The sequence below is a fragment of the Chamaea fasciata genome, unplaced genomic scaffold, assembly GCF_029207755.1.
Source record: "Chamaea fasciata isolate MVZ Bird 193981 ecotype frontalis unplaced genomic scaffold, bChaFas1.0.hap1 SCAF_17, whole genome shotgun sequence".
In the NCBI taxonomy this organism is placed as follows: Eukaryota; Metazoa; Chordata; class Aves; order Passeriformes; family Sylviidae; genus Chamaea; species Chamaea fasciata.
The window spans coordinates 9,494,839-9,514,947 of NW_027094102.1; the positions used below are offsets into that span (position 1 = coordinate 9,494,839).

The following is a 20,109-nucleotide window of genomic DNA, read 5'->3' on the forward strand; positions in this document are numbered from 1 at the left end:
AACACTCAGGACCATTCTTTCCTCTTTATTCACAAATCTTTAGGATGAGGAAAGGGCATCTGGGAAAGAGCAGATTTGTATTTTCTTCTTCCTTTTTCTTGAAAGAAAATTCAAATGTCCTGGGAGAAGGGGGGAGGATCCAGGGAAGAAAAGATTTTCCAGATTCATATGAAAAGCACTCCAGTAGCATGAACACAATGATGAAAATAAGGATTTTAAAAAAAGTTTAACTGGCACCCTTTCGACTTAATATATAAAAAAGAATTTTCTTCTTCTGCCTTCCTTCTTCTGGCCTTTCAGTTATTTATTCGCTTCTGTTCTGAAGGCATTTGCTTTGCTTTTTTCCACATTTCTTCCATTCTTCTGGTACTAGTGCGTCCTGGAAAGAAAAATTTTAAAAAAAATGAACTCTTCCAGGCAACAAAGCACTTGGTTGTGCAGTACAAGTGCCCCCAGACCCATCATTCTCTCACAAAGAAGCTCATTGGAAAACTTCCCCCTAAGCAGTTAATTTGAGTGATAAAATCAGTTCTGCTCTGGAATGGGGGATGGAATTCAAGGAGCATGGAAATGGTCAGAGAAAATGAAGATTAATTTCTGGTGCAAAAGGGATGAATGTGCCTACTAAATTACAGAACTGAACAAAAAAAAACCTGCCAGGCTGAAGGCAAAGCCTGCAAGTACCTTAACTTCTCCTTTTAACAGGGCTGATCCATCTGCTGGGAATCGTTGGTCCACATCAACACAAAGATCTTCATCTCCCCAGGAAGATCAAGCAGGGTTAGCACAGCAAACCCAACTTTTTGGGGTCCTTTTGCCTTCCATGATGCCAGACACAGGCACACATAGCATGACTCTCTTAACTGACACAGCTGGGGCATCAGAAAACTCAGCAATGAGAAAAAATGCTTGTGACTGCACATGGCAGCAAAATCTAACTTAGGGTTTATGGATATTAAGTTATTTGCAAGCTCTTAGGGCCACAGGCATGGTCTGAGGGCTGGAGCCCCTCTGCTCTGAGGCAAAGCTGGGGGAGCTGGGGATGCTCAGCCTGGAGAAGGCCCCAGGGGGGCCTCACTGCGGCCATGCAGGACTTGAAGGGGGCTTAGGAAAAGGAGAGAGAAGGATGTTTTATACAGGCAGATGGGGCAGTGGTTTTAAACTGGAAGAGGGCAGGTTTAGATTAGACGTTGGGGAGAAATTTTTAATTTAGAACGTGGTGAAGCAGTGGCACAGGTTGTCCAGAGAAGCTGTTGATGCCCCATCCCTGGAATTTGTTTCAGGCCAGGGTGGATGTGGCCCTAAGCAGCCTGGTCTAGTGGACGGTGTCCCAGCCCATGGTAGTGGGGTTGGAACTAGAGGACCTTAAGATCCCTTCCAATCCAAACCGGTGTGTGATTCCATGATTCTCTAGGATTACTTACAGCCCATAAGGAATGAAGGAGTTAAAATACCAGGCCGAGAAACAGGAAAAATGCAGGCTGTGGAGAACACACTCATGAGGCACTTGGGAACAAGCCACTAAAAAGCTGCAAACCACTGGCCCAAAGTGATGTTAAAGAGAAGCACCCAGGAGCCTGAACAGCAAACACAGCAGTCATCTAAAAGGACAAGTGACAGCCACCTCCAGTTCCTCTCCAGTCACTTGCTGTAGCTTGCTCTGTGCCCAAGTACCTCAAAACACTCCAGGGAAAGAAAAGACAGCAAAAGGGTGTTTTTCTGAGGGACATGATGCCAAATTTCCCACAGGTAATTTCCATGCAACCATCCTGCACACAGGAGCTCTCCCCACAGGGCACACCATTTGTGTGGCACAACCTCCCAGTGCTGGTTTTGATTTAAACCACAAAAACTGGGCTCCATTCAACTCCCCATGTCCCTGGAGTACTGACTCTGGATGTGAGAGAAAGCAGGTGCCCAGATGTACCTGTGCAGCACATTGTACAGTGATTTGCTTCATCACAGAACCCATCTCAGAAACTCTCCCTCTTCCCCACAACAAACCAGAGCCCTGAATGAGGAATGAAGCCCCCATGTACACACACTCAGAGCTGGGCAGTCCTGCCTCCTACACCGGTGTGCACAGAGCAAACTGGGACCTTACCTCTTGGAAGGAAAGGAAACAAAAGGCTTTCTCCTGGCAAATGGCAATGGAGACCCAGCACAGGACTGTATGGAATGGAGGGGGCTGGGAGCTGCTGCCTGAGCCATCATGACCAGTTCAGTCTCATGGGGGGGTGACCCAGGGCTGGGTCATGTTCTCAGCTGAGAGAGGTGGTGCTGACCTGGCTCTGCTGCACAGAGCTCTCAGCACCCCAAATGAGGATGTAATTCAGAATGCCTGGAAGCTGAATAGCCAGAATACTGCAGCTGGGGCTAGGGAGCACCAGCAGCAGATGGGAACAGCCCTGGTATCAGCCACATTCATCATGGTCTCCTCCAGCCAACATTACTAATAATTTATTCACAGGAGCAATAATATAATTTTATTTCATCACCTGAGAGCTGCATGATGCCCACAACAGCATACTTACATGTGCACATATCACAGCACAAACTTAGACAAGGAAATCACACAAAAGCAATTTAGCCTCAGAGAACACGTACTGCTAATACACCAACCCAGCTGCAGCCAGGGCACCCAAGGACTGATTTAAAGCCCAATAAGCAATGTTGGGGGAAGCAACTTCAGCTCACATACTTTTTGTCAAAGGAGTGAGTGAGTGAGTGATGAGGTGAAATGAAACAGGCAGCATGCCCAGGGAAAGGCAAAATGCAAAAAGGCCCTTACTTCCTGAAGAGCTGGTCACTAGCAAACCCCCTTTTACCGCAGCGTTCTATACTTTGCCAACCTACTGCTCTGCTCTGCAGCGATCCTGCCAAAAGGAGAGAGGGAGAAAGGTTCAGAGAAGACAGCAAGGAAGAAAGCAGCCCTGTTCCAGGAACCAGACCCAGTGACAGAAATGCAAAAAAAGCAAAACCAGGCCTTCTGGTAACTTCTGTAACAAGCTGGTTTGTACAGACAGCCCCCTTCCCTCTCCTGCCCACGCCTGCTGCTGGCCTCCACAGCTTCTCCTCAAAGTGCAATCTGCTTAATTGTCACTGCACTTCAGCATCTGAGACAGGCAGGCAGTGCCTTCACAAGAAGATGTCTTTTTGAACTTTAAAGTCCTGTACAAAGGGTTTAACTTTAGCCTCAGAGAGAAGTTTTACTTTCAAATTTGCCATTGTAGTTGCAGCTTTGTGTCATTTACAGGGAAAAAAGCACAGGGACACCCCCTGCAGTGGTTTGAAGCAGGAACCAACCACCTGCATTTATGTGCTAACAGAAGCCCTGGTTGAGCCAAGACACTTAGAGATTTGCTTCATTGTATTATTTTCCCCCAAATCTGTATCCTAGGCAATCTGCACTTAATAACAGTGCCTCATTACTCTGTCAGTGAAAAAGGAAACATAATTAAATGATGTAACAGCCCCAGGGGCAACAAAATTCCCATAGGAAGTTATGCTAACACAATAAAATACCACAGGGGAGAGGGCTGGACATCTGAGGGAGCAAGGCTGAGAAAGCTGGGAGGACAGTATGAAAATGGTTAATTACATAAATCATCCTCCTTGACACAGCCATAAATGTAGAAATGTTTTAAAGAGAACAAATCAATGCAAGCCTTCTGAAAATTATATGCTCATGGTTTTTTTACAGTCCTTGTCCTGGTTTTAATAGAGTGTAATCAAAAAGGTGAGACCCAAGAGATATCTATGCAGGCAGGTATCCAGTGGCTCAAAAAGGGGAAAGTAAGGAAAGCACAGGTGTGATGGCAAAGCAAGTCAATAAAATCATCTTCAAAGTCAAATGCTACATCAGTACAAAGGCTTAAGTCTCACATGGAAACTGTGTGTGGCAGAAGTGCAGGAGAGGGAATGGTGTGACCTCTAACCAAGGCCCTGCACTGGCAGTCTGGGTCAGCAAACTGCTGGCTGCCCACACCTGGGCAGACGGAGACACTGTGTGGCAGAAGACACAAGTGTGCACAAGGAATCCAATGCCAGTACAGAAAGGAATGCTCTATCCCTAATATCCAGCAGAATTTCCCCTGGGTTTGGCTAGTGTTTGTTGCATTTTGTCTGTTGCTGCACAGCTGAGAAGCAGCTGCCTCCTTTTCTCTACAATCTCCCCTTAGCTAGGGGAACACAGCAGTAATTTACTCCCACCTTACCTTCCTCCTCTCAAAACCTTGATCACAAGCAGAGCTCCCAAACAGTTGGGCCTCTCCTACATTTATAGTGGCTTTCATAATCTCACACTATTCTAAGAGCTTCCTTCAGCACATGCCACATGGACAATTCCCTCTGCAGGAGCTGCACCCTGGGGACAGCCCCTCACTGCCCTGCTCAGTTCCAGAGGCAGGGAAGAGGGGCTGAGCAGCCCAGCCCCACACACAAGGTCCCAGAGGCCAAAGCAGTGGTCAGTGACACTCAGCAGCACCCTGTGAACTCCTCCCCACTGATGTCAAAGCTCTGTCCCCCCCCTCTTACCTCTTCACAGCTTTCTGAGCCAGCATCCTGTTGCCTGCCAGGAATGTGATGCCACCCAAAATGGCCAAGTACTTCAGAGTCTGGAACATGTTGAGCTGAGTCCAGTAGACATACATGAGTCCCAACATTGCTGGGGGGAAAAAAAAATAAAAAAGAACTCATGACTGAAACTGCATTTCAAAGACCAACCATTTGTCATCCTCAGAACAACTGTACTGCCAGGCCTAAGCATTTGGTTCCTATCTCATCTCTGAAGCTCTGAGTGGCAGCTCTAAAGACCACACATTATCACCAGGGAGTGAAGACATCTGGGTCCCCATTCTGGAAAGAAAATGTGACACTGACAGCTTGCAACCAACCCTCCTGTGGCAGAATTATGGACATATTACAGACACTAAGGGCTGTTAAAAAGAGAAGGATAGTCTGGATTTCAATAGGGGATATTAACCTCACACATCTGTAAGGGCTTACAGCTTAATAAAGCTTCCAAGGAAACTGACTTGGACTGAGAAACATAGTGACATTTGGAATTCAATAGGTTCAATGTTTTCCCAACCTGCTATGTTTTTGAAATTCTACCAAGACAGTAAATAACTGTGTAAGCAAGGACACAATAAAATTGATGCAAAAAAATTGGTTCAGCCAAAGAAGCAGAAGGGCTTTTATGGGAAGAGCTTTAAAGAAAAGATGCAGCCTTTCCCTGTTGAGAGCACTGCAGGACTCAATCCCCACAGAACCTCCCCACTCTCAGAGGATAAACATGCAATAAAGAAAGTGTGACCTCTGGAAATAAGAAGTTCTATTAAGTACAGATAAATGGAGTGAGAGAGGGGCCTGGATAATGACAGCTGTTATAAGCTGATGGCCAAAACAGCTTTATCACCATATTAACAATCATGAAAAGCAGGAAGGCAGATGGAAAAAAGAGAACAAATGTTATGCTGTTATGTCATTAGAGTTAATAGACCACGAGCCCATTAACCACAGGCTGTCATCTGTAACTCCCAGGTGAGGAGGTCAAACACAGCAGAAAGCTCTGACACTTACCAGCATGTCCCATGTGAAAAACAATGGTGCTGGGAGCAAAGCTGAAGTTGGAGATGTTGGCACCTATCTTGATCCACTAAAAAGGAAAAGAAACAAAATTGGAGTTAAACAGCCTTGGAAACACAAGCTTTTATTTTAAGCTTCAACATCTTTCAAGCCTGTTTAAGATCTTCAGTGAATCCAGTGTATTCTCTACAGAAGCACTTGTTTACTACTGCAAGAGGAGACAGTAGTAATTTTGCTAAAGGCAGGATAGTTGAGCACCTTCAGTGGAAATTTCTCCTGCTACTTCTGACTGCCCTAATGCAGATCCTCAAATATCTTGAACTGATGAGAGAGCACTGCTCCAAATTTAAATAGTGAAAAGGAAATAGACATTGCTATTTCTACCCAGTTGAACTAATTTCCATTAAAAATACAAAAAAAAAAAAGGTAATGCTCTTATTTTGGACTTGTACAAAGAACAGCTGAACAGCTATAGATACAAGATGTTTGTTCATAGTAACACTTTCAGTTTTGGACTACAAAGATAAAGGCATGAAGGGTGGAAAAGAGGAGCAGCAACAATCAGTTTTTTCATTGAAGTGTCATCAGCTTGTATATTGTGAACTCCACAGACCAGAGGACATGACTGCCTGAATGACAGCTTTCAGTGAGACTGGCTAATGGGAAATTACTGTTGGAATCAGTATAATCTTCCAAGTAAGGAATAATTTAACTTGTCTCAGTGAGATTTTTTTATTACATTAAGTTCAAATCACTGACCTGATGATACAGTAAGTAGCAGTGGATGTTTCAACTACAGACGCTCAAATGTCCATAAATGGGAATTCAATCTGATAGGATTATGTAACAGATTTTGTGATGGATTTATTACATGTGAGGCAGAATAACTCCCTTTTCCCTACAGAAATCTAATGTTACTACAGCTTAATCTGCCCACTGTTATTCACCATCCCCAGCTGAAGCACACTGAAGAAACTCACCCACCCACTTCAACTTGGTAGCAGTGTTATTCTGCTTTGACTATAACCTCAAAAAACCAAACCAGACCAATGCTCTGCACTGACACCTGCTAGCTGTGACTGCAGCACTGCTGTGCCAGTCATGATTAACTAAGAGTTTCAGCAAGAAGTTGAGCTGTCCAACCTCCTAAAAGTGACTGTGGACTGGGTGGGAGGAAGTGTTGCTCTCCTGTGACCCAGTTCACTCACCAAGATGAGCAGCAACAGCAGTGGGGAGAGAACCAGAGCTGTGAAAGTGTTGGAGACCACTGTGGGAGGCCTCTTCTCAGGCTCTCTGAAGAGGTGCTGCAAACAAACAAAACCAGCTCATGAGTAGGAGTGTTCCAACAGAGCAGCTCCTCTGCTCCCCAGACAATCAGCTGCAACCCTGGTGCTGTTCTCAGAGGTTCCTCTGGAAGAGAGCAATTCTTCTTAACGCAAAGACTGACTCTTTAAAGCAGTGTCTATTGCAGCCTCTGAACATTTCATTTCTTGCACAGTTAACTTCTCCTTGCACCCACAGGGGCACTTGTTAGCTTGACATCAGCCCAGATGGCTGGAATGAGAGAGATCTTTCTGTGGTGCTTGCCTGGCCAAATCTTCATATCTGAGTCTTTTCACTGACACCAGTTGCTTTCTCATAGGTAGAACACAGCTGTCTTATTCATACACCAGAGAACTCCAACAAATTTCTTTCAATTAAGCAGTAACTCTGGTCTTCCTTTAATTACATTACTTACAAATCAATTATGATGAGAACACATAACACTAAGCCCTCATCTCCACATAGAATCTTGACTGTACCTGGATTTCAGGTTTGGGAACAAAGAGGTTCTTGGACTGGACTGTGGATGGTGCATCCTCTTCTGGGAATGTGATCACAACATCAGCCTGAAATGAAATTGTGCAGCTTCATGCATTTAGATCTAAATGTATAACACCTATTCCATTACTGTGCTCCATTTCCTTATTTGACAATCTAAGATTTACATAATTTGTAAAGGAAATTGAGAAAAAGACACCAGATTTTTTAAGAAGCAACCTCTCCTAAACAGGGGCGGTAACGTCATTCATCCATCATTGAGTATTGGACTTACTTCCAGCAGAGAAAGAACAGAGAGGTTAAACCTTGAGAGCCTGCTGTGAAATTGCAATCAAACCCATAAACCTTCAAAAGTTTCTGCACCACCACATGATGAAATTAATGTTAATTTCTGTCTTGCTTTGATGCAAAGTTTACTTAAAACTTGCAATGAACAGCAAACCTCAGAGCCCATAGCTAGCCAAAAAGAATTCTGGTTCTCTAAAAAGAACAAAACATTTGATCTTTTTGCTTCCAAGCCCGTACCATGCCCTCCTGATAGACTGTCTGTAATGACAAAACCACATCACCCCACTTCCAGCTACATACCACATTCCAAAGGATTGGATTTTCCAGAGTGGCATCTCCAATGATCAGGTAGAGAGTGTAGGTCCCAGAGGCAGAGTCAAATTCAGTCTTTCTTTCAGAGGTATCCAGTTCAAATTTGTACACATTCTTGCTGTCTGGTTCTGCAACAAACACCACCTCCTGGCCAGTCTTTTGGTTGTGAAGTCGAACAAAAGTCTGCAAGGAAGATTGTAACATTCAAGGACTTTTCAGCCAGCAATCTACATTAAAAAAATCAGAAGTGTGCTTTACATGGCAGGCTATGTGCACTCAATCTGTGGAGTTAAACACAACACAATACCAGAGCCAGGAGAGGTTTCATTTAACAGCCAGACAAAACAAATGAAGTGAATCTCCCATCTAGTGAGATCAGTGATCTTCACAGTACATGTCAGAAACATAAGGCTTCTCAAAACCTATCAAATCTTTTCAAGAGCAACTGTCACCTCAAATGCTTCATGATGGAACATCTTGGTAACACAGCAATGACAAAAATTGTCCTAACCTGGTGAGGGATGAGTTCAGCTCCACTGTTCACATCTATCAGCTGGAAGGATAAAGCAAAGTTCTGATGGCTGTCAGCAGTGAACGAGCCCTTGGCTTTGGCTGGGTAAGCTACCCTAGGAGGAAAATAACCACACAGAATTGAGGTGATCTTCCAAGAGAAGGTGGGGTGCTCAGAGAAAGCAAAGCTCTAGTCTAGAGCCCATGTTTCCCTTCCAGGATCACACACCCCACACCGTTTTACCTGGTTGTTTTTGGTGCAATGCTCTGATCTTTATCCACGGTAGAAAGATCTACATTTGTAATCCCCACTTCTGTGGAAACTTTTACTTTCAGCTGCAACAAAACACAATAGAAGATTCTTCAGAGCACTCTACATACACCAGTTATGGTCAAATTCACTGCAGATGCTTTAGCTCTTCTCCCTTCTCCAAAGAGGGTCTTATGCCTAAGCCCAAGTGAGAGCCTAACCTGCACAGAGGGATCTACAGCAATTTATCTTCTGGCAAAGCTCCTGCACCAATCACTGACCCTGAGCCCTCCCTTTGAACAAGCAGCCAGCTCTGCAGACACCAGCTTCTCAGGCTTGCTGGAATTAGCTGTCCTCGAGAGAGCTGTTTTTAATGACAGTCCAACTATCCAGATCCAACTAGTTTTCCTTTTGAACAAGCAGAAACGAGCTATTAAAGATTACATCACATATGATACAACTTCACACTGCCTGTGCACATGCCCTTCTATTTTCTGGACAGCAACTTGAGACAAGAGGTCTCCAGACAGAAACAGTTCTGCCTCTGTTGGCTCCTAAAGCCCAACAGGTTTCCGTTGATTTTATTACCAGCAGGCAAATGCCAAAGCATTCCTGCAGAGCTGCACTTTGTCCAGCAAGCTTTCCTTCAGAGCACAGCATTTACCCCTTAGTGCTGGGCAGCCAATAAGGCCCTGCCATTTATCACACTCCTCTGTGCTAAGTGCAGTATAAACCCCAAGCAGAGAAATGATTTCCTGCCCTTTCCCCAGCCCCAAACCACAGCCCATTCAGGCACTGAGCCGAGTGGGTTTGACTGATTTCAATTCTTCTCTCAAACATAAGCAGTCACTGCAGTCTGTAGTTTTTAATTAGCACATTTGTTCTCACAGCTTACAAATGCTCCCCTAGAGAACTGAAGTTTTATTGCCAAGATATTTTTCATCTTCTACTACGATTTGTTATTACAGGTTTGCTCATGTCAACCAGCCCCACACTGAAAAATAATTCACAGAGAACCTGGAGGAAAAACATGTAAAAACATTAACTAAACTATTCGGGTCAGACTTCAAACAAAATCATCTTGGCAGCTCCTTTACAACAAAAAGTGTAATTTAAGAGAGAGGCTACCCCCAAAAATGGATCCATTAACACGCAGACGATTCAGGCTAACTTTAGCAAAGCCTTAATTTGTTCCAAGACAGGGGTAAAGAACGAGGGACTAATGAAATATTAATTTTAAAAAAGTTGTGTGGAGGCCACTCAGAGCTGCTGCACACAGCCCCTCCAACTGCACAGTACACAAACATCTCTCAAATATTTTAATGCCAGGAAATGTAGTCTCTGCCTGAGTAATAACCCACTGGTTTAGCTCATTACTGTCAAAACGATGGTGCATTAAGGACAATTAATGCTAATAACAGTAAGGAAAAAAAGCAGCTCCCCAGCAGTCCTCCCCCGTAACAATGTGTCTTATTAGCCTCGGTTCCCACAAAGCTGCCGGTGCTAATACATTCCTGCCCGTGCCTCCCTGTGCCAGCCCCAGCTTAAGCAGCACAATCCAGCCCCTTCTGACACCCCGGAGTGCCATTACTGCTCCACTGACAGAGACAATTTGATGCTCAGAGTAAAGGTCAGCAGTTGTGTCTTCCTCCACTCCAAGCTAAAAACGTTGGAAGACTTGAAATGCTAATTGTTTCCTTAAATAGGTGATTGAGGGCAAAAACGAACCCTGGGAGTGGACCTCTTTGGAGAAGAGCATTCTCAGCTGTTGACACTGGGGTGACTACATGAACAGTCAGAGAAGTCACATTCCCCTCACTCTAACAAACTTGAGGAAAGGAAAACTCCAAATGTTTATATAAAACTGCTCTTCAGAGTACTGTGGTCTAACAGCTTTTGCCACCAAAAAAGGGCTGTTTATGCATGAAAAGAAAACTTCATCTGCTTTGGTCACTGCTTCTCCACTACAAAATCTTCACCATATACACAGTTTGGAAATGCCAGAAGACCCCCTTGACTCTCTTCTAGGGCTCTAGAGCTTATACAAACAGACAACAACAAATGCTCAGCTTCCACACATCAGGCAACCGAGAGCCAAGCCTAGAGAATTATGGGCTCAACTCTGGAATGCTCTGAAGAGCTCACACTTGGTAATCATTTCTGTATATCGACTTAGGGCTGCCATATAAACACCTCCACTGTTACCCTTTGTTCAAATGCTGTCAGATCAGCATCTCAGTGATAAGACAGGTTTGAAATTTACACAAATCCCTTTTGATCATGTATTTAATCTGGTTACTGGCCATAATCCTGAGTCAAAATCCAATGCATTACAGAAAAGCATGTGATAAAAATTCCATACAACTGGCAACATCCTTCACAAGTATGAATAAAAAGCTGTTTCAGTGAATAGCACAGAACGAAAATACATCAAAGAGCACACCCACCTCCACTTTGTTAGCAATAAATCGCTTATCTCCATCTACACTGATAGTGAAATCATAATATCCACTAGCAGGTTTCACACTCATGAAGTTCAGCTCAAAGAAATCTCTGTAAGGAAAAACCCCAAGGTGTTAAGAAACCAACAAACACGCTACATTAAACAGGTAAACAAACACAACACAAAAGTAACATTGTTAAGTGCAGCAGGAAAAGAATTCTTCCAAGCTGACCCAAGTCAAAAGAACATTGGAATTTCCCACTCCCAGTCAAAAGAAAAACAACAGAAATTCAACATCACCACCAAATGTGATCAGTTACTCTACACTAACAAAACACAACCACAGCATTTTGAGTTTTCTATCACAAAAACATTTCTCTGGTGGAAAAACACTTATGGAAAAGTAAGTCCAACATTGCTTAAATAACACCTGTTTGCCTTTTTCTAAAAATAATTTATTTTCTTACCCAGAGAGAGTAAATGGTAGCTGTTGAAGGACAGTGGCTTTGCTAGACACAGACTTGGCTTGGTCAAGCTTTACAGAAACTTGAGTCAGGAGCTGGGACATAACATTGGTCACTTGTAGCTAGGAGAGATAAACCAGCATTTATGTGAGACTAGTCCCAGAAGGAATGCAGGAGCACAGACAACTCGGTGCCCCGCAGTGTTACACCCCCAGAGCTCTTCCCTGCTCAGCATCCCAGATTCCCCTTTTCTTTCTAACACAACAGGGAAGGGGAAGAGCTCACTTCCACACCATGCTTTCTTGAGGCAGTGCCTGGTAAGCCGAGGCTCCTAAGAATGACTTCACATAAGCCCTAAAATCCCAGATCTGCTGGAGCCTGAGACACAGAGCTAAAAGCGAAAGCCACCAGCTTTCAGTCAGCCCAGAGCTACAGCACCACAGGCTGAGCCAAGCTTTGGGGCTAAGGCCTTACCCTGAGCACAGGCTGATGATGAGACACAGCTGCAGCCCCATCGGGGACAACGATGACGGGCAGGTGGAAGCGGTTCTGGGACAAGGAACCTGCAGCGCGAGCAATGCTGAAAGCCTCTGAGAGGGTCTCAAAGTTCTTCTTGCTAAAAATGGCATTCATCAGCTGGATGACCTGATCCTGAAAGAGGAAAAGCCAACCACGTATAAGCACCAGCAGCTCACCACAACATTGCAGGTTGGCTCAGTATTATGTTATTAATGAAAGCATCATTTATAAAAGACTGTTTAGTTTTCCATTTGCTTTAAAAACAGTTCAAATTATGAGGTAACCCAAAATTATCTACCTTTGGAATTTCGTGTGCATTCTTATTCTTGGCTGGGAGGTTCCAACCACAATGGCTGGAACTGTCTCAAGAACTTGGAAAAGCACAATAAGGATCCACCTCTGCAAATGATGTGTTTTGGAGTAAAAAGATGTCATCAGCTCCACTACCCAGACTGCATGTGGCTGCAAAAAGACAATTTGGCTGCAGGAGCTGCACAATTGTCTTCACACAGTGGAGGAGGACCAGGCTTGATGTCCTGGCTACCTGCCAGGCCAAGAAGGCCACGGAGCAAAGCATCCCAATGGCTCTGGAAGGAGCCAGTCTAGGCCCATGCAGGCTTATCCCCTTAGGCTCAGCAGTGTCCTCAAGCTAAGAGGATTAGTTTTAAAGCAGTACCACCAGGAGCACAGAGCCAGCTCTGGCTCTGGGATGTGCCAAAGCTAATTTGTTCTCTCCAAAGTAAGAGTGGGACAGCATCCTCCCAGCTGGTTTTGCAGGCTGATTCAGTAGGGTTAGGGCATCTGCACCACTCTCTGCAGATTATTCATTACCCATCATTATTCAGCTTCTTCCATCACTCCCTGCTAGTCTGGAAAAGAGAGGGATTGGCTACCTGTACTTTGATCCAAACCAAGGATTTCAGGCTAAATTCTAACGAGAATGAGAACAATCAAAGACAATCCCAAATAAAGCAATAGGGATACAGCTTAGTGACCCATAAAGAACACTTCTAAATGAAATCCACTGCATCTCAAACTTTCACTCTCCTGCTTGTACCACTGAACACTAAACAACATCACACCTAGAGAAAGCATCCAGACAAATGCTAGAGAACTTCTGCGCAGTACAAATCCTGCAGTGGTTTTCCTGTCTGTGGAGAGCATGGCACTGCTCCAGACCTTTATCAGCAACTGACACTCTCATTGAAGTTGTTGGGGGAAAAAAAACCAGGGAGTTATTTTTTCTAATTGTGCATGTTATTTTTTAAAGACAGTTTTGTGGCATTCCAAAGGCACTCTCACCATTCACCAGAGATAAAGCCTTGAGCCCCAACAGCAGCACTTCTGACACCACAATTCTGAAAAAAACTAAACTATTTCCCTTAATTGGTCTCTTTTTAAAACATAATTTGGACACTGACAGTTTGAATTGTGTGTACCAGAATCACCACCTCAAAAATGACATCAAAATGACTTTGCATTAGTGTGTTTGGCAGCAGTGTGGAAAAGAGCCAGGACTGAACTCAGACGTCCCACACTGGCTTCAGTCTTAACCCTTCCACTTTGGCTTGTGCTTTAGGGAGCTGCCATTCTCACTCCAAAGTACATCTAACTCCATTAACTCGTGGGGAAAAAAAAAAATCAAGTGGATAGCTTGCAGTAATGATTTCCAACTTAACCAAGATCTAAAGAAGTTTCTGGCAGTCTTTCACCTTAGACAGTAAGTTTTTTTCATCTGGATTCCTGCAGGCACATGGTGATGCTGTCTCTCTTTTGGGCACCCCAAAGTGGGGTGCCTGCATTTCCTCACAGATAAATAACATCTGCAAAATACCTTGAAATGCTGGGAAGTGCTACAAGTGCCAAATACCAGAACAAACTCTGAAAAGAGGGGTTTTTTTCAACACCTTGTCTCAATAAACAAAGAAAAGCTAAGCTTCACTTGCAATTTCCTTCTGTACACTTGAAAAAGGAAAAAACTCAACAAATCCAGCCTGTGATCTTTAAGTTGGAATTTCCTCTTAGATTCTGTTTCCTAGCATACCCTCCACAAAGTCCCTTTTCACTGAGTGTGCTCAATACTTTTTCCAGCAGAAATTCTACCCAGTTATACCAGGCTCTGGCACTGCACCACAGGGACTGAGCAGATCCTTTCTGGGAGCTGGAGTGTGCAAGGAAGGAAAGGGCAGGTACAGACCTCCTTTATTGCTGGCTCTGTACCCACATGGTCTGACAGCTTATAGGCAGCAGCAACAAACAGGGCAGTAGTCTCAATTCCTTCTTCAAACTGCAGGTAAACTCCACCCAGGTCATCCAAGCGAGCAACAAGATCCTGACAGAAAGAGTTAACAAAATTTAAATTGCATTCTAAGGGATCTGCAGAAGTTAACTCTGCTGTTAGGCCTGAAATCAAGAATTATCTGCATGGGATCAATGATATATTTTCTAATAGTTATTTAGAAGCAGGAAGAAAGAAAATCTTCCAGCCTTTAGTGGATTTAGTTATATGTAAATTCAGGATTTTCTGTGTTTCAGTCCACTGTGAAACAGATAAAAGTCCAAGGAATTATCTGCTTGAAGGCCAAGCCACATCATGCAGGCAGACAATTAGTCAGGCTGGTTTTCCCTTTTTTTCTCACATTAATACATCTCTTAGTTCTAAAGCAATCTAGCAAATTTCTCAATAATTAGAGAGCACAGTGTGTTCCTACCTCAATCTCCTCAACAATGCTACTCAGATCTGCCTGCTGGGACAGGTAAGAGGCCGTCTCCAAAGCCTGGATGGTTCTTAAACAAGAACAAACAAAACCAAACAAGTGTATGATTATTCCTTCCTTAAAAGCCAAACATCATTTAAATCAAAGCAACTGCATTTTCTATTCTGAATGAAGTGTAAAACAGCTGTTCCTGCCTTCAGTTCACTCAAGAGAACGAATCTGAAGTGATTTAGCGTGAACTTAGCATTCATTACAGAATGTCATTTTAGCTGCATAAGCACTGCAAGAAACTCACAGACTCAAAGGCAGAGAAGAGAACAAACTGATCCCTGCAGTGCACAGATCCCAGACTTGCTACTGAGGCTTCCAGGAATCCATTTTTTTAGTCAACAAAGCAAGTCTTAAAGCTTCCCTTTCTTCCTCAGCCTTTAAGGGACATTCTGTTCTCTTATGTCACAGTGAAATGAATTTTTTTGGTGATAAATGCCAAGATTCCTTCAGTTTACTGGCACATATTTTCCAGCTCACAGTACAGGCACCCCAGACTACAAGCAGGGCTGAGAAAGAGCATTAAGTCTGCTGCAATGACACAGAATCATGGTTGGGTATAAAGTAAAAATTCTGTTGTCAATCCTTTTAAATGGAGGCTTTTTTTGGGATACCATCCCTTTACTGACATTATCCTTGAGCTAAACTGAATATATAAGTTCATTCACAAAATCACACAAAAATAGCCCCAAAACATATATTTCCTTCCCCTGAGGAACAATAATGAACAGGAAAAATACACCAAATGAAAACACAGCACCTACTCCACTACATTTATATTACAAATATGAAGCATTAAAATACTCTTTAATTGAAAACCCAGTTGCCTGGAGGATAAATGTGAACGCCTCCTGTCTGAGACTCACGCCAGCACACTCTCCTCCTTGCTGAGACGAGCAGTGAGGGCACTCAGGGCGTCCTGGGATGCCAAAGGAAGGCCAAAGCCACTCAGGGCACCCACAGCGTGGAAGATCTGGGTGACTGAGGAATCCTCACTGACAGCTGCCAGCAGCAGCTCCCTGGTCTCATTTGAAATGGTGACCTGAGGAAGAGCACAGGGAACACAGTGAATCACACTTGAACAAAAATGGCCTACAAACCACCACTGATTCCTTTCTGGAGCAACACTAGACTGGTGAACTACTATAAGCTTCCAGGGAAAATCCATTTATCACTCATTACTTTTTTAGTTTAATTGATTAAGTCCTTAAGTTTTGCTGCCAACCATCAATTAGTCAGGATAATCCATTCAGACTTATCCTGCTAACCTGCTACTGCTTTTCATGAAGCATCACCTCTGTGCAGTAGCCAGGGGAGGGACTTGGATAACCCACCCAAGTTCTGCAAGGGTGGTCTGCAACTGTATCCAGCAGTGTTCCAACACTTTCATCCACACAAAGAGTTTCTATTTGACACAGTTCTGAGAATTCTAACAAAATGTGCTGCCTTTTTTCCTAGCCATCAGTGTTCAATTAAAAAACATCCCTGGACCAAATACTTGTGTTATATATTTATACTTCACCTTGTGTAGAGCACGTCCAAACATTTATTTACCTAAGGCACAACAGAGAACAATCCACTAAAAGAAAGTAGAAGTTACGCATAAAACAAACCCAAGGAAAAAAAAAATCAAGGCAAGTATTTCCTTGGTAATATCTGTCTGCAGAACCCACCACACTCACCTCACAGCCTGACAGGGCCTGGATGGACTGGGCAGCATAAAAAAGGGATTCAACACTGCTGGAGTCCACATGAGATTTGATGAACTTGCATGCAGCCTATGGAGAAACAGAATTTAACATAAACCACTGAGAGGAGATTTAAGTGATGCTCTAAGACAATTTCATGAACACTGTGCATTTTCATACCCCCCCAGATCCTACTCTGCCAAGTGTTGCACAGAAGAAAGGGTGGTCCCTCCTAAAAGACATAAGGAATTTTCACATAAGGTCTACTGCAACCATAATTCAAACCTAAATTGATTATAATTATAAAGCCTATCAAAATTAAAGTCTAACAGGTGTATTTAGTAGCAAATCTTCCAGAATAGAGAACAGATGAACAGAAATTCTGAAGGTGATCTTCCTTTCTAGCTGAATATTACACCATCATTAATGGATACAAATACAGACTTTCAAAGAGTGCAGAGAGAAAAGTGGGGAAAGCAGGTACAGCATAAACACAAAGATTATTTGGATCACTGGGGTGCATTTTTACCAGTAAATAACCAAGAATTTAACTTGCTCATACATAAAGCACAGGACTTTGAGTATGTGGAGCACAGGAGCCTTTACAAGCAGGACAGGACTGAGTTATCTAGGAATAAATATTCCTAGACTTTCCCTTGGCTGAAGAGGATTAGGTTAGAGATCACTTAATCAAATCCAACACCCTCAAATCCATGGGCCTCAGTGGGATGCAGCCACAAGTGCTCTGGGAGCTGGCAAATTTTATGGCTAAGCCATTCTCCATCATCTTTAGAAGCTCATGGAAAAGAGGAGGAAAGTCAATGTCACTTCAATCTTCACAAAGGGCAAGGAAGAGGACACAAGGAAGCACAGGGCCAGCCAGCCTCACCTCCAGCCCTGGAAAGGTGCTGGAACAGCTCATCCTGGCTCTCATCTCAAAACAAGTGGAGGAAAAGGGTGATGAGGAGTAGCCAACACAGATTCATCAAGGGGAAATCATGTTTAACCAATGGGACAACCTTCCAGAGATGGGCCTGGGGGACAACAAGCTGTCCATGAGTGTCCTGGGGTGCACTGGGAAGGGCACTGCCAGCAGCTCAGGGACATGATCCTGCCCCTCTGCTCAGCCCTGCTGAGGCACAGCTGCTGTACTCAGTGCTGGGCTCCCCAGCTCGAGACAGACAAGGACAGACTGGAGGGCTGTGGAGATGATGAGGGACTGGGGCACCTCCAGGAGGGAGGGCTGAGGGAGCTAGGACAGTTCAGCCTCAAGGAAAGCTTATCAAGGCACACAAACATCTCAAGGCTGGGTCATTCCACAACAGATGTTCAAGAGTTATACCTAGCTATTATTTTTACTACCTGTACCTTTTAAATAGCCCCATCCTGTGAAGAGGTGCACTGTGCAGAAAGAAGTCTCACCACAAACGTTGAGAAATAAGTAAATAAATAAACAAATCAATAAATAAATGCTGTTCCCCTGCTGTGCTATCACTGCCAGAACTAGGAGCTAATAAAAAGCCCAGCTAGAATGACACAAAGGAAAGCAGCAATTCCCAGTGTAGCTCACAGACAATCAGTAACTGGCCACAGCAAGGGGTGCACTGTTGAACCCCATCTTCAGAAGCCTCACAGTTAACAGCTTATGTACAGCACTCAAAGAGAAACCAAGACCAAAGGGCTTAGAACCCTTGCACTGGATGAATCTGTGAGGAAAAAAAATTCCATTTGCAGTTCACAAGCACAGGGAAACATCCCCATGCACGTGAGCAGGTGTGCCTGTGTGAGGAGGCTGATACAAGCACAACCTGCAATGTTTAAACCAGAAATGCTTAGAGACACAGCACAGTAAGAATTATGCTGATACCACCGGCCTTAAAATTAAATAATTAATCATACATAAAAATAGCACCGCCTGAATCCAGTACTTGAACTGAAACAAACGAATGGGAACTCTATTTAACAGTACAGTGCACCAAATGTGCCACAGGCAGGGAACTTACTCACAAGGCAGTTAAACAAATTGATACCCACAGTAACACCACAACGAGCCGTGGAGGAGGGAGCCCTGAGGCCACCATTGACAGGCAGTGAGTGTCAGCGAGCAGGGCCACGTTACCGCCCGGACAAGGATGTAATTTATCCAAATAACACATGACAGTAGCCAATCACCAGTGATACTCCAGTACTTACTAAGGATATAACGCAAGCACGTTTTACATTTGCCACACGGCCCTGCCCAAGCAGGGCTCTCTCTATAAACTCATCGTATATTAATAATTCGTCCTCCAATGCTATGCAGCAGCCCCTGAGACAGCAAAGCAGCCCCGAGCAGAGACAGCCGGGCCCTCCCCCGCTCACCTTTTCGTCCGCCACGCGCAGCCCGAGGCTGCCGAGCCCCACGATGGAGTAGTAGGCGGCCCGCACGTCGGTGAAGGGCCGCTCCAGCACCGCCCGCAGCCGCGCCAGGTCCCGGGCAGCGAGACGATGGCTGGGGACAAGGGCCTGGGCACCGGCGAGGAGAAGCAGGAAGCTGAGCGCCGCCTCCAGACGCAGCCTCGGGCCTGCGGAGAGATAAACGCGTTGCCCCGGGTCCCGCCATCCCCGCGGTACCGACATCGGCCCCAGCCCCGCCGCCCTCGCCTCACCCGGCGCCGCCATGATGCCGCCCCCTCCCGCGCCACGGCGCCGCTTCCGCCCCACGCCCCGCCCCGCCCCGGCACGCGCCATCATGCTACGGGGGGGGTGAGAGGAACGGCGGATTGTGCGAGGGTCCCCTCAGCTCCACTGCTGCCCACTGTGACAACCGAGAAGGAGCGAACGAGAGTGAAGCGAGCGGGGCCCGCGAGGCAGCGAGCGGGGAGCGGGCAGCGCCGGGGTCGCCAGGCCACGGGGAGAAGTGACTCCCCCGGCGGGCGGGAGTGGTAGGGGCCTCCCGGCGGGCCTCGGGGGCGGCCCCTGGCGGGGATGTGGGCTGCGCTGATTGGCCAGGGCGCCTTAAAGGGGCCGCGGCGGGAAAGCGCCCCAGGGTTGAGGCTGTCCCGGGTCTTGTCGCGTTCTGTCACGGTCTGTCGCGGTCTGTCGCGCCGTGCCGTGCTATGCCACACCCCATCCCAGTATTCTCACGCTGTGTCCAGCTGTGCAGAGCCGTGCCACGCCGCGGCGTGCTGTGTCACACGGTGTCACACCGTGCCGCGCTGTCTGGCGCTGTGCCGTGCCCTGTGCCGTGCCCTGTGCCGTGCCCGCTGTGTCGCACTGCCACCGAGCCCCTCGGGACCCGAATGGGGTTTGAGTCACACGTGTGGGTTTTTCGGTCGCGGATCAGCAGCTGATGTGATATGTGACTGCGTGTATGACATGACAAGCCGTGGCACGGTGAGTCGGTTCAGTCGGCGGTGTGCCGAACCAGCCGGCGTTCGCGAGGGATCTCAGGAGAAGGTTCCTGTCGCTGAGGGTGGTC

At 45.4% G+C, this 20,109-nt stretch overlaps 1 protein-coding gene across 2 annotated transcripts; it reads right to left on the reverse strand.

The window, feature by feature from the left end:
• Nucleotides 1-5: 5 nt before the first annotated feature.
• Nucleotides 6-19,382, reverse strand: RPN2 (ribophorin II). Of its 2 annotated transcripts, XM_066198942.1 has the most exons (18): nucleotides 19,298-19,382; nucleotides 19,011-19,213; nucleotides 16,644-16,739; nucleotides 15,828-16,003; nucleotides 14,908-14,983; nucleotides 14,394-14,528; nucleotides 12,152-12,328; nucleotides 11,681-11,799; nucleotides 11,218-11,323; nucleotides 8,765-8,856; nucleotides 8,522-8,636; nucleotides 7,999-8,193; nucleotides 7,392-7,478; nucleotides 6,798-6,893; nucleotides 5,584-5,659; nucleotides 4,537-4,666; nucleotides 2,792-2,876; nucleotides 6-379 (listed from the first exon to the last, which is right to left on the reverse strand). In XM_066198942.1, the coding sequence occupies exons 1-17, from the start codon at nucleotides 19,380-19,382 to the stop codon at nucleotides 2,825-2,827; spliced, it is 2,016 nt and encodes a 671-aa protein (XP_066055039.1). In that variant the 3' UTR covers nucleotides 6-379; nucleotides 2,792-2,824. The 2 variants fall into 2 exon arrangements, with proteins under 2 accessions (XP_066055039.1, XP_066055040.1); XM_066198943.1 differs by lacking the exon at nucleotides 2,792-2,876 and having other exon boundaries at nucleotides 19,298-19,318.
• Between the last annotated feature and the right edge of the window lie 727 nt (nucleotides 19,383-20,109).